Source organism: Salmo salar, chromosome ssa22, assembly GCF_905237065.1.
Source record: "Salmo salar chromosome ssa22, Ssal_v3.1, whole genome shotgun sequence".
Classification (NCBI taxonomy): domain Eukaryota; kingdom Metazoa; phylum Chordata; class Actinopteri; order Salmoniformes; family Salmonidae; genus Salmo; species Salmo salar.
Window position 1 is genome coordinate 7,274,666 of NC_059463.1, and position 14,573 is coordinate 7,289,238.

Consider the following 14,573-nt stretch of genomic DNA (forward strand, 5'->3'; position numbering starts at 1 on the left):
CTTTTGAGCCAGTCAGTTGTGTTGTGACAAGATAGGGGTGGTATACAGAAGATAGCCCTATTTGGTAAAAGACCAAGTCCATATTATAGCAAGAACAGCTCAAATCAAATCAAATTTTATTGGTCACATACACATGGTTAGCAGATGTTAATGCAAGTGTAGCGAAATGCTTGTGCTTCTAGTTTCAACAGTGCAGTAATATCTAACAAGTAATCTAACAATTCCACAACTACCTAATACACAGAAATCTAAAGGGATGGAATAAGAATATGTACATATAAATATATGGATGAGTGATGGCCGAGTGGCATAGGCAAGATGCAATAGATGGTATAAAATACAGTATGTACTGTACATATAAGATGAGTAATGTAAGATATGTAAACATGATTAAAGTGACATTATTTAAAGTGACTAGTGTTCCATTTATTAAAGTGGCCAATGATTTGCATCTGTATGTAGGCAGCAGCCTCTCTGAGTTAGTGAATGCTGTTTAACAGTCTGACGGCCTTGAGATAGAAGCTGTTTTTCAGTCTCTCGGTCCCAGCTTTGATGCACCTGTACTAACCTCGCCTTCTGGATGGTAGCGAGGTGAACAGGCAGTGGCTCGGGTGGTTGTTGTCCTTGATGATATTTTTGGCCTTCCTGTGACATCAGGTGCTGTAGGTGTCCTTGGAGGGCAGGTAGTTTGCCCCCAGTGAAACGTTGTGCAGACCGCACCACCCTCTGGAGAGCCAGAGGCGGTGATACAGCCCAACAGGATGCTCTCAATTGTGCATCTGGACAAGTTTGTCAGGGTTTTAGGTGACAAGCCAAATTTCTTCAGCCTCCTGAGGTTGAAGAGGCTCTGTTGTGCCTTCTTCACCACACTGTGCGGGTGGACCATTTCAGTTTGTCTGTGATGTGTACGCTGAGGAACTTAAACTTTCCTCCTTCTCCACTACTGTCCCGTCAATGTGGAAAGGGGGGTGCTCCCTCTGCTGTTTCCTGAAGTCCACGATCATCTCCTTTTGTTTTGTTGATGTTGAGTGAGAGGTTGTTTTCCTGACACCACACTCCGAGTGCCCTAACCTCCTCCCTGTAGGCGGTCTTATCGTTGTTGGTAATCAAGCCCATTACTGCTGTGTCATCTGCAAACTTGATGATTGAGTTGGAGGTGTGCATGGCCACACAGTCATGGGTAAACAGGGAGTACACAAATGGACTGAGCACGCACACTTGTGGGGCCCCAGTGTTGAGGATCAGCAAAGTGGAGATGTTGTTTCCTACCTTCACCACCTGTGGGCGGCCCATCAAAGTCCAGGACCCAATTGCACAGGGCGGGGTTGAGACCCAGGGCCTCCAGCTTGATGATGAGCTTGGAGGGTACTATGGTGTTGAATGCTGAGCTGGAGTCAATTAACAGCATTCTTACATAGGTATTCCTCTTGTCCAGATGGGATTGTGCAGTGTGATGGCGATTGCATTGTCAGTGGACCTGTTGGGGCAGTATGCAAACTGAAGTGGGTCTAGGGTGGCAGGTAAGGTGGAAGTGATATGATCCTTGACTAGTCTCTCAAAGCACTTCATGATGACAGAAGTGAGTCCTACGGGGCAATAGTCATTTAATTCAGTTATCTTTGCTTTCTTGGGTACAGGAACAATGGTGGCCATCTTGAAGCATGTGGGGACAGCAGACTACGATAGGGAGAGATCGAATATGTCTGTAAACACATCAGCTAGCTGTTCTGCGCATGCTCTGAGGATGTGGCTAGGGATGCCATCAGGGTCAGCAGCCTTGTGAGGGTTAACACGTTTAAATGTCTTTCGTCAGCCACGGAGAAGGAGAAGGGGGGGTCTGCAGTCCTTGGTAGCGGGACGCGTCGGTGGCACTGTATTATCCTCAAAGCAGGCAAAGGTGTTTAGTTTGTCAGGAAGCAAGACGTCGGCGTCCGTGACGTGGCTGGTTTTCTTTTTGTAGTCCGTAATTGCCTGTAGACCCTGTCACATACGTCTCGTGTCTGAACCGTTGAATTATGACTCCACTTTGTCCCTATACTGACATTTTGCTTGTTTGATTGCCTTGCGGAGGGAATAACAACAGAGTTTGTATTCGGCCATATTCCCAGTCAACCTTCCATGGTTAAATGCGGTGGTTCGCGCTTTCAGTTTTGCGCAAATGCCGCCATCTATCCACGGTTTCCGGTTTGGGTAGGTTTTCTCACTCACTCACCGAGTCAGCGTATAAATCAATGTTAATCTCTGAGGCTGCCCGGAACATTTCCCAGTCCGCGTGATCAAAACAATCTTGAAGCGTGGATTCAGATTGGTTAGACCAGCATTGAATGGCTCTAGTCAACAGTAAATCCTGTGAGTTTCTGCCTATAGGCGCTATGATGAAACTGGCTCTCATGAGGACCGCCATAGAAAAGGAAGACCCAGAGTTACCTCTGCTGCAGAGGATAAGTTCGAGTTACCAGCCTCAGAAATTGCAGTCCAAATAAATGCTTCAGAGTTCAACTAACAGACACATATCAACATCAACTGTTCAGAGGAGACTGCGTGAATCAGGCCTTTCATGGTCGAATTGCAAAGAAACCACTAGTAAAGGACACCAATAAGAAGAGACTTGCTTGGGCCAAGAAACACGAGCAATGGACATTAGACCGGTGGAAATCTTTAATTTGGTCTGATGAGTCCAAATTTGAGATTTTTTTTGTTCTAACCGCCATGTCTTTGTGAGACGCAAAGTATTTGAACTCCGCATGTGTGTTCCCGCCGTGAAGCATGGAGGAGGAGGTGTTATGGTGTGGGGGTGCTTTGCTGGTGACGCTGTCTGTGATTTATTTACAATTCAAGGCACACTTAACCAGCATGGCTACCACAGCATTCTGCAGCGATGCGTCATCCCATCTGGTTTGCTCTTAGTTGGACTATCATTTTTTTCCAACAGGACAATTACCCAAAACACACCTCTCAGGCTGTGTAAGGGCTATTTACCAAGGAGAGTGATAGAGTGTTGCATCAGATGACCTGGACTCCACAATCACCCGACCTCAACTCAATTGAGATGGTTTGGGATGAGTTGGACCGCAGGGTGAAGGAAAAGCAGCCAACAAGTGCTCAGCATATGTGGGAACAAAACTGTTGGAAAAGCATTCCTCATGAAGCTGGTTGAGATAATGCCAAGAGTGTGCAAAGTTGTCATGGTGTGCAAAGGGTGGCTACTTTGAAGAATCTCAAATATATTTAGATTTGTTTAACACTTTTTTGGTTACTACATGATTCCATATGTGTTATTTTATAGTTTGTCTTCACTTTTATTCTACAATGTAGAAAATAGTACAAATAAATTAAAACCCTTAAATGAGTAGGTGTCTACATTTGTGACTTGTACTGTATGTAAATTGAATCTAAGTTTAAAAAAATATATAAAAATAGCAAAAAATTCAATTTTTTTTTTTTGCTTTGTCATTATGGGATATTGTGTGTAGATTGAGGGGGGGTGACAATTTAAATACATTTTAGAATAAGGCTGTAACGTAACAAAATGTGGGAAAAGTCTATGAGTTTTAGTGACTGGGTTATTGATACACCATCCAAAGTGTAATTAATAACTTTTTTTACCCTTCTACCAATAGGTGCCCAGTTTAGCAAAATATTGCAAAACCTCCCTGGTCTTTGTGGTTGTGAGGGGTATAGAGATAAGGTAGTCATTCAAAAATCATGTTAACTATTATTGCACACAGAGTGAGTCCATGCATCTTAAGTGAGTTAATCAAATTGTTATTCCTTAACTTATTTTGGCTTGCCCTAACAAAGGGGTTGAATACTATAACTCAAGTCATTTCAGCTTTTCATTATGTATTAATTGAAATATTTTGAAAAACAATTTCACTTTAATATTATAGGGTATTGCATGTAGGCCAGTGACCAATCTAAATGTAATACCTTTTGAAATTCAGGCTGTAACACAAAATGTGGTAAAAGTCAAGGGTTGTGAATACTTCCTTAAGGCACTGTAGCTCTATCACAACAGACCACAATACAAGTGACAAATATGACTTGGTCCAGTCTTTTCATGTCCATCTTTCTCAGTCAGTTCATATAGCCATCATCTTACAATGTCAAGTATCTACAGTGGTGAGAGAAAGTTTGAACCCTTTCGAATTTTTTGTATTATGGGACCAAATACTTTAATTGCTGATTACTCTTGAGGTTCATACTTTTTCTGACAAATCCATTGAATGTTGGATCAGTTTCCTCAACAACAAAAAAAGCACAATTATTTTTGTTATATCAAGTTCACTTTATTATTAGGACTTTTGAGGATTTTCTGCATAAATTTGACCTAAAGGGTTCAAACTCACCCCTGTATTTTCCTTTCAATTCCATTTATCTGAGGGCTTGGCTTACAGTACATAGCCTACAACAACATGCAGTAGCTCGTTCTGAAACCCTTCTTTTTTCCGGTCTTGTTCGTTAGGCCCCTCCCATTCCAATACCTCCCTGTGCAACCTTCTCACATCCAGTCTCCAACATGAACCAAATAAAAGCATATAGAACTAATTCATAGTGGAAAAATAAACTACAAATAGACATCCTAAATCATAGATTAATACATTTTCTTTAGAAAACAAACAATAATACTGTTTTGGGATATTTATTTTAGTGTTTACTTGGTCAAACCGATTCCTTTTAAATGCGTGAATTTCTATACAAATGAGAGCGCACATGAGGCCCCACAAGTAAACTTTCACAAGGTCAGAATTACCTGACACACACGCAGTTTTGGCAACAATTTAGTAGTTAGTCGGTTCAACACAGAGCACCCAGTGACAGAGGACTGGTCAGAGTATAAATACATAAGTGACTACTTCTTTTAAACAATAAAGGTCTCTGCTTCGCGTTTTACAGGAGCGACCAGTGAGTGACTTTGTGGGTGATAAACGTGACCATTAAACACACCAACAGTAATTAATTCAATACTGGCTTTAATCCAAAACGTATCTTTAAGACATTGACTCTTAACATCACAGAAAATCCTGCTTCCTCCAGGATGGGTTCTTTACTTGCTGTAAAATAAGTTTCCCACTTCTTGCAGAATTTAGTAGAGATAGACGTGGTCAAACTGCCCAACTATGGAATCTGTTCAGGTCTTTCTACATAATTTGGAAATTCGTGTAGTAATTTAATGTTGCGCTTACTCAGACTAATTTACTTTAGAGGAGATTTAAATAAACACAATCGATTATGAAATGAATCAAACCCCACTAACAGCTCTCCCCTCTGAGTGACATGCGTTTATACTAGGTTACATAACGAAGAGGCAAGACGGGGAGGGGAAATCTCTCTACTTTAGCATCTGTTCTAGAATTGCCAGTTCTTGACTTATGGAACACCATAGATTTCAATTCTGGCCAAGATGTGGGAAGATTCTGTCGTGAACACCTTTAACCTCTTTTACAGCGTTGTGGTAACCTGTCCTTAACGAACCACCCTGCAACCCCATGCCAAGTACTACAATAATAACATCATATTGATTGTCTTTGAAAACATTCTGCTGGTCATTTTGACTGGGTATTGCAAACACTGTTCTCTAGATTCTTACATCCACACACACACAACACACAATATAAAACGCAACATGCAAGAATTAACGATTTTACTGAGTTACAGTACATAAGGAAATCCGCCAATTGAAATATTCATTAGGCCCTAATCTATGGATGTCACATGACTGGGCATAGGCCCACCCACTGTGGAGCCAGGCCCAGCCAATCAGAACAGGTTTTTCCCCCACAAATGGTGTTTATTACAGACACAAATATTCCTCAGTTTCATCAGCAGGCCTGGTGGCTTGTCTCAGATGATCCCGCAGGTGAAGAAGCCTGATATGGAGGTCCTGGGCTGGCGTGGTTGCACATGGTCTGCGGTTGTGAGGCCGGTTGGACGTACTGCCAAATTTTCTAAAACATTGGAGGCGGCTTATGGTAGAGATATTGACATTTAATTAGCTGGCAACAGCTCTGGTGGACATTCCCTGCAGTCAGCATGCCAATTGCACACTCCCTCAACTTGTGACAATGTGTTGTCTGACAAAACGGCAAGTTTTAGAGTGGCCTTTTATTGTCCCCAGCACAAGGTGCACCTGTGTAATGATCATGCTGTTTAATCAGCTTCTTGATATGCCACACCTATCAGGTGGATGGATTGTCTTTGCAAAGAAGAAATGCTCACTAACAGGGATGTGAACACATATCTGCACAAAAGTTGAGAGAAATAAGCTTTTTGTGCGTATGGAACATTAAATGTTGCATTTATATTTTTAGTTCAACACAAAGAGAATATCAGTGTATTCTCTTAGCTCTGGGAGGCCACAGTAGTACTGCAGTGGGATAACGTGTGATGGCAGTGTCTCTAGAGGCCCAGAGTCTGACCAGGAGAAGAAAAAAAAAAAACAGTCCTGAGGTCCCTGTCATGTCTGCCTTCTCTCCTCTCCAGGTAGACATCCATAGTAGACCTGACAGTCACAGCTAAGTTACATGGTTGTCACTGCTACAGACTACACCACAGCCTCATAGAAGGATGCCCAAGAGAGAGAATGAGAGTTTTTTTTGTCCAAGTTCAGCAACAAAGAAAACTAACAAATGAAAAAATGGGTAGAATAAAAAAGTGCTCCAATGTCCACAGTGTTTTTCTTCCCTCCTGTATATAGGGAGCATTGCCATGTTGCCACCAATACTGCCAAGGTTTAGCCTCTAGCCTCTCTAACCCAGAGAGGCCATGACACCCCAAAGGTCACACTTCTGATGGCCTGCTACTACTAGAGTCTGTTTGGTCCATCAGGGCAGCCTGTGGGGGAGGCCAACGCCTCGCTTGTGTCCATGTCCATGCTACAGCCTGGAGAGTCTACAGACGAGTCACTGTCGCAATGGTCCATGCTTTTTGGCTGGGGGGCCAGTGGTCCTGAGAGGGGAGGTGTTGTAGGGCTCAGAGGGCTGAGTAGGCTTGGAGGGGGCTCTGGGTCACTGCTACTGGTTTCCACCCCCACTACCCCCATGACCGACTCAGCAGCTCCTTTGGCCTGTCGAATGCAGTTGAGCCACTGCTGTTTGTTGAAGGCATCACTGGCTTGGAAGGAGTGGGAGTGGAACTGGCTACTGCTATGAAACGACACTCTGAAGAAGTTCTTGGCTGAGGAGAGGAGAGACGAGGTTAGACGGGGGAAATTCGATACAAGCAGATTGCAAGTTAATGACCACAGCATTAATAGACCAGGGGGTGCCAAGTGCCAGTCATCAGCGGCAACAGTCCTTATCCGCTAGTGATAAACCAAAGAAATCCTAGAATTCATATAAAAAATGTTCTAGATGTAATTCTATGGAGTAAACACTCACTCCTCTCGTTGTTGCTGAAGGCTCCTCTGATGGAGCCTCCCAGGCGTATCACCCCGTCCTGCAGGTCCTCCCACTGCAGCTCTCTGACGGGGATGGGCTGGCGGTACAGCTGGTAGTACAGCTGCTCGTTGTGGGTGATGGCTCTAGTGATGACCAGCACGTCCTGGAACAGGAACACGTGCAGCTTCTGGAGAACGAGGAGAGGAAGGTGTTAGGGTATAATGTTTTTGCCTAATTTAAAACATATATTCATCAAGGTTTCTCATCGAGGTAGGAAGTTAACCCAGAACTAAGATCTTGCGTAATTTGTCAGATGCTCATTTACGTAGTAGTCTGTCCACAAGAGATTAAGGGAGCCTTGGAGGCAGCAGTAAGCGATCCCAAAATAAAATGCAACGCATCATAATACAAAACAATTAAGAACGGCATTGGAGATAATGTAATTGGACCAAACAGGGACAGATGCATGCATTTCAGCAGCAGATCAAGCTAGTTTTTAATATATCAACTGTTCTATACTCCTCAGACTAGAAAATAGTTAACACCAGTGTGGAAGGTATTTTTTACTTTAAATACACTCCAGTTGCTATGCTGTATGTCATACACAAGTCTCAGAGATACAGTCAGGTCCAAAATTATTGGCGCCCTTGATAAAGATAAGCAAAAAGACTAAAAACGGCCTTTTTTTTAAATGATTTACTTATTATTTTGTCACATACACCGGATAGGTGCAGTGAAATGTGTTGTTTTACAGAGTCAGCCATAGTTGTAAGGCACCCCTGGAGCAAATTAGGGTTAAGTGCCTTGCTCAAGAGCACATCAACAGATTTTTCACCTTGACAGCTCGGGTATTCCAACCAGCAACCTTTGGGATGCTGGCGCTACGCTCTAACCGCTAGGCTACCTGCCACCCTCTGAGCTTGGAGAACACATTGGGAGGGATCTTAGACCATTCCTCCATACAGAATCTTTCCAGATCCTTAATGTCCATCATCTGCACTTATGGACTGCCCTGCATTTAAAATGGATTTCAAATAGTATTTGAACCCAGGTCAGGACGCCTCCCCTCTACTCGGTTGTTATCGCAGTAGGAAAGATGACCCCAGCGAGGGCCGAGAGGTGAACCTACTCTCTCAGAGCTGACTCATAACCTCCAGTAGACAGATTGATATGTGGTGAGAGAGGTGCTTCAGGGGTCATGGTCAAAGGGTTTGCTCGTACCATCACGGGTCTGTGTGGATTTAGAGGCTCTTCATATATCTAAATGGCAGTAAGGTAAATCTATTAGAGGAAGACACTGCCACCTCTCTTAAAAAACACCTCACCATTGACCTTACTTATGTCAGAGGACATAGCTAGCAGTGGCGTGTCAGTAAGCATTTTCATTTACTGTCAGTGGATGTTACAGTGCAGTGTTATAGTACTGTTTCTGCTTTTTGTGAGTGACACTGAAAAGTAAATGGACAGAGGCACTCACAGCGTGCATGTTATTATTCGGGCAAATGTCCATCCTTGCAAATGTCCATCCTATCCTTTTGTATCCCTCCCTACCTTATCCCACTCCTAAGTATTGTGTTATTATGATTGACAGAGCACTACTCACAGCACCCCTGTTGTTCTTCAGTTCCCCGTGGCAGCTGAGGATGCGGGAGCTGTCAATGAGCAGGTCTCTCTGGCTGCCCTCTAGGTAGAGGAGACGCTCCTTGTAGAAACGACACTCTGACTCGCCCGTCTGGGTGTTGATCTCTGCCACGATGCTCTGGATCATGTTGATCTAGAGAGAGAGGGGGGGGGGTGTGAGGGAGAATTTGTGATTTATGTGTGTGTTTGCGAATATGTGGGTCTCCTCCTCTACTCACTGCCTCATCCAGGTGTTGGCGGTCCGGATGGTCGTTAGGCGTGTGTTTGAGGATCTCCCTGAGCAGCAGGGGGTATTTGACCAGCCGGCTCCTGGGTATATCCAGGAAGTTCCACAGGTCCAGCTTCCTGCTGAAGGGCGACTCCAGGCAGCGCTGCAGGAAGTCGTGCACCCGGTGGTCCTGCTTCTTATGGTCCAGCAGAGCCTTGGCTGCCACCTGATTACTGCAGTATGAGTTGTAGGAGTCTAGACAGGGAAGCTGGAGGGAGAGAGAGAGAGAGGAGGAGGTAGATCGAGGAAGAGGTCAGTAATGGTGTTTCTGCTTCAGATAAGTGCACACTTGCAAAGTATCTCTTATTTAGTGTGCAAATGTTTCAGATGTTAGGCCTCCATACGTTCCTGGTCTAGTTCTGTGTAGCATTTCCATGTGACCAACGACTCCCAAGTCTTTATATATTGAGAAGAATACAAGAATGGAGTACCAGTGTGCTAGAGTTTTTGTCAAAACTGCTCTTCCATATACCTGGACTACATCACTTTGAAAGCTTTAGGAATGTACTGTAACTGGGCATGTGCAGCCAGAGCACAGAAGATGAACAGAAGTACAGAGAGAGGGGGGGGCTAAGTGAGTGGGTGTGGGAATGAAATATCTTGCCTACTACATTCTGTGTACTACTCATACCATTTCGAACATACGGTTTAGTAAACATGTATGCAGTAAGCAACCATTCGTTAATTTTGTTAGCACCTCCCCTTATCTGAAGGGGCGGCAGGTAGCCTAGCGGTTACAGGCGAGCCAGCAGCCGGAGTTGCCAGTTCGAATCCCAGGTCCGACGGAGAAGGCACTAACACACCACCCCCCATTCCCAATCAGCCAGTTCTGAGAACAAGGACATTAGGGAGGGGGAGCAGGCCATCCCGCCGCCACTAAACTGTACAGCGTATTTAATACTACCTACAGTAGGTGAAGTATGTCCAGAGCCCAACTCTGGAGGCAGGCAAGAATGTACAGTCAAAACAATCACTCAACTAATACTGAACACACTCATACAAAGCTAGGGGGAGAGGCCTGATGAGAACGATAACATAGGCCCTGACATCGATCACGCTCTTTCAAGTAAATAAATCAGATAAGCTTTCTTGGTATCATCTATTATCGAGCCAAGAGTTTGACCAGGATAGGCTCTTTCCCTATTAATCTTTCCTTGATTCCTCGAATAATCTCTCCACCTCCTTTTTAAAACTGATTTGGAGTAGGGAAGGACGTTGGACCTCCTCTAATACAGTCAGAGGCAAGAAGAAATCTAAAATAGTACTTATATATTTTTGGTGCTTCATTCTGTGCAGTGTATTGGGAGGTGATGTCGATGGAAGAGGGGGTTGATGGGTGCATGTTCACATTCGTACATCCACATGACTAACCCCAAGGCAGCATTAGCCTCACAACCCTTTTTCATAGGAACACCACTAACAATCACCTCGTTCTTCGTGGAGAAAAAAAAAAAGGCTTAGGATGATCATTTAATCTTTGAAGGTCATTTTAATGGTGGATTGATCTGAAGTTCTAGCATGAAGAAATATAGGACAGAGAACTTGCTTTGTTTCACTTTTCATTGTTTAAAAGTGACCAATAGATGATCTGGGTGACTTTAACCTCCCCACGTCTACCTTTGACTCATTCCTCTCTGCCGCCTTTTTCCACTCCTCTCCTCTTTTGACCTCACCCTCTCACCTCCCCCCCTACTCACAAGGCAGGCAATACGCTTGACCTCATCTTTACTAGATGCTGTTCTTCCACTAATCTCATTGCAACTCCCCTCCAAGTCTCCGACCACTACCTTTGTATCCTTTTCCCTCTCGCTCTCATCCAACACTTCTCACTCTGCCCCTACTCGGATGGTATTGCGCCGTCGCAACCTTCGCTCCCTCTCTCTCCCGCTACTCTCTCCTCTTCCATCCTATCATCTCTTCCCTCTGCTCAAACCTATCTCCTGATTCTGCCTCCTCAACCTTCCTCTCCTGCATCCTTTGACTCTCTATGTCCCCTATCCTCCAGGCCGGTACGGTCCTCCCCTCCTGCTCTGTGGCTCGACGACTCATTGCTCACAGAACAGGGCTCCGGGCAGCCGAGCGGAAATGGAGGAAAACTCGCCTCCCTGCGGACCTGGCATCCTTTCACTCCCTCCTCTCTACATTTTCCTCTTCCGTCTCTGCTGCTAAAGCCACTTTTCTACCACTTCTACCACTCTAAATTCCAAGCATCTGCCTCTAACCCTAGGAAGCTCTTTGCCACCTTCTCCTCCCTCCTGAATCCCCCCCCCTCTCTGCGGATGACTTTGACCTTCTTTTCAAAATGGTTGACGACGACATCCGATCCTCGTTTGCTAAGTCAAACGACACCGCTGGTCCTGCTCACACTGCCCTACCCTGTGCTTTGACCTCTTTCTCCACTCTCTTTCCAGATGAAATCTCGCGTCTTGTGACGGCCGGCCGCCCAACAACCTGCCCGCTTGACCCTATCCCCCCTCTTCTCCAGACCATTTCCGGAGACCTTCTCCCTTACCTCACCCCGCTCATCAACTCATCCTTGACCACTGGCTACGTCCCTTCCGTCTTCAAGAGAGCGAGAGTTGCACCCCTTCTGAAAAAAAACTACTCGATCCCTCCGATGTCAACAACTACAGACCAGTATCCCTTCTTTCTTTTCTCTCCAAAACTCTTGAACGTGCCGTCCTTGGCCAGCTCTCCTGCTATCTCTCTCAGAATGACCTTCTTGATCCAAATCAGTCAGGTTTCAAGACTGGTCATTCAACTGAGACTGCTCTTCTCTGTGTCACGGAGGCTCTCCGCACTGCTAAAGCTAATTCTCTCTCATCCTTCTAGACCAATCTGCTGCCTTTGATACTGTGAACCATCAGATCCTCCTCTCCACCCTCTCCGAGTTGGGCATCTCCGGCGCGGCCCACGCTTGGATTGCGTCCTACCTGACAGGTCGCTCCTACCAAGTGGCGTGGCGAGAATCTGTCTCCGCACCACGTGCTCTCACCACTGGTGTCCCCCAGGGCTCTGTTCTAGGCCCTTTCCTATTCTCGCTATACACCAAGTCACTTGGCTCTGTCATATCCTCACATGGTCTCTCCTATCATTGCTATGCAGAGGACACACAATTAATCTTCTCCTTTCCCCCTTCTGATAACCAGGTGGCGAATCGCATCTCTGCATGTCTGGCAGACATATCAGTGTGGATGACGGATCACCACCTCAAGCTGAACCTCGGCAAGACGGAGCTGCTCTTCCTCCCGAGAAGGACTGCCCGTTCCATGATCTCGCCATCACGGTTGACAACTCCATTGTGTCCTCCTCCCAGAGTGCTAAGAACCTTGGCGTGACCCTGGACAACACCCTGTCGTTCTTCACTAACATCAAGGCGGTGACCCGATCCTGTAGGTTCATGCTCTACAACATTCGCAGAGTACGACCCTGCCTCACACAGGAAGCGGCGCAGGTCCTAATCCAGGCACTTGTCATCTCCCGTCTGGATTACTGCAACTCGCTGTTGGCTGGGCTCCCTGCCTGTGCCATTAAACCCCTACAACTCATCCAGAACACCGCAGCCCGTCTGGTGTTCAACCTTCCCAAGTTCTCTCACGTCACCCCGCTCCTCCGCTCTCTCCACTGGCTTCCAGTTGAAGCTCGCATCCGCTACAAGACCATGGTGCTTGCCTACGGAGCTGTGAGGGGAATGGCACCTCCGTACCTTCAGGCTCTGATCAGGCCCTACACCCAAACAAGGGCACTGCATTCATCCACCTCTGGCCTGCTCGCCTCCCTACCTCTGAGGAAGCACAGTTCCCGCTCAGCCCAGTCAAAAACTGTTCGCTGCTCTGGCACCCCTATGGTGGAACAAGCTCCCTCACGACGCCAGGACAGCAGCGTCAATCACCACCTTCCGGAGACACCTGAAACCCCACCTCTTTAAGGAATACCTAGGATAGGATAAAGTAATCCTTCTAACCCCCCTTAAAAGATTTAGATGCACTATTGTAAAGTGGTTGTTCCACTGGATATCATAAGGTGAATGCACCAATTTGTAAGTCGCTCTGGATAAGAGCGTCTGCTAAATGACTTAAATGTAAATGTAATGATTTGGAGATTAAGTGGAATTGGGAAATCTTTACTCTATTACGCAACCACATTGACATCTTTCCGTGGTGGAGCAGAGTTCAGAGGAGAAGGGCAAGTAAACCCCTGAGAAGCAGGGGAGGCTCTCCGCATCCTTGTCAGGCATACATTGTTCCCCATAACTACCTAGTGTAAACAGGAAGTAGTGATGAGGGGAAGGAGGGATGGAGAGGAGCCACTCAGCATCCCTACACTAAGAGCCTTGGACACACTAACACACTTCACAGCACTGCAGAACTAAGCTGATTCCAGCTCTTTGCTAAGGTGTCCAGCTAAAGTGTCACTGCACACATTCTGAGGAAGTTATCATGACATGTTACCTAAGAGCCTTTAACCTCCCCACAGGGTAACCAAACTCCACACCAGTAGGAGATTTCTCTGGGTGTTGCAACAACGGCTACTGTGGGTGTGTGAACCCCAGATGTCAACTGACCGAGCTTGGAGTGCACACCCTATACAGAGCTCTGATCTCACAACACACACACCACACACACACACACACACACACACACACAGAGGGATTGTTGGTAGTTGAAAAAGTACACTGGGCCAAAAGGTCAATAAGACACAGGATGACTCTGTTTTCATAAGCTAGCTATGCTACGAAAAACAAACATCTCAGGCTGCCTCATGAACTAGCCGTTTTGGGGGTTCTCAATGGCTGAATCCATCCCCAGAAAAGTCTTGAGTAAATTGATGCTGTTGAAGTGAAGTGACACAAAACCACTTATTTTGGCAGTGATGCAAGGACAAATCTAGCTCCCTCTCTCCCCACAGGCAAGTTCAGTTTACTGTTTTTGATTTGCCACCAAAACACCACCCATTAACTATTTCCACATTTTGTTCTGTTAGTCTGTATTTAAAATGGACTACATTTTGATTTTTTTTGCCACTGGCCTTCACACAATACCCCATAACGTCAAAGTGGAATTATATTTTTAGAATTCTTTACAAATGAAAAGCTGTAACGTCTTGAGTCAATAAGTATTAAACCCCTTTGTTATGGCAAGCCTAATTAAGTTCAGCAGTAAAAATGTGCTAAAACAAGTCACATGATAAGTTGCATGGATGCAATAATGAGTACCACTTCTCATATTTTCAAGCATGGTGATGGCTGCATAATGTTATGGGTATGCTTATCATTGGCAAGGACT

General features: G+C 45.4%; 1 protein-coding gene across 6 annotated transcripts in view; it reads right to left on the reverse strand.

Annotated features, from left to right (window-relative positions):
- Positions 1 to 4,626: 4,626 nt before the first annotated feature.
- arhgef3 (Rho guanine nucleotide exchange factor (GEF) 3) overlaps positions 4,627 to 14,573 on the reverse strand; it is a 131,811-nt gene continuing 121,864 nt past the window's right edge. For all 6 annotated transcript variants that reach the window (XM_014166000.2, XM_014166002.2, XM_014166005.2 and 3 more), the window contains 4 exons: positions 9,239 to 9,496; positions 8,983 to 9,153; positions 7,380 to 7,566; positions 4,627 to 7,176 (listed from right to left, as the gene is read on the reverse strand). In XM_014166000.2, coding sequence (XP_014021475.1) covers positions 6,806 to 7,176; positions 7,380 to 7,566; positions 8,983 to 9,153; positions 9,239 to 9,496 — 987 coding nt within the window. In that variant the 3' untranslated portion in view covers positions 4,627 to 6,805. The remainder of the gene's footprint in view (positions 7,177 to 7,379; positions 7,567 to 8,982; positions 9,154 to 9,238; positions 9,497 to 14,573) is intronic.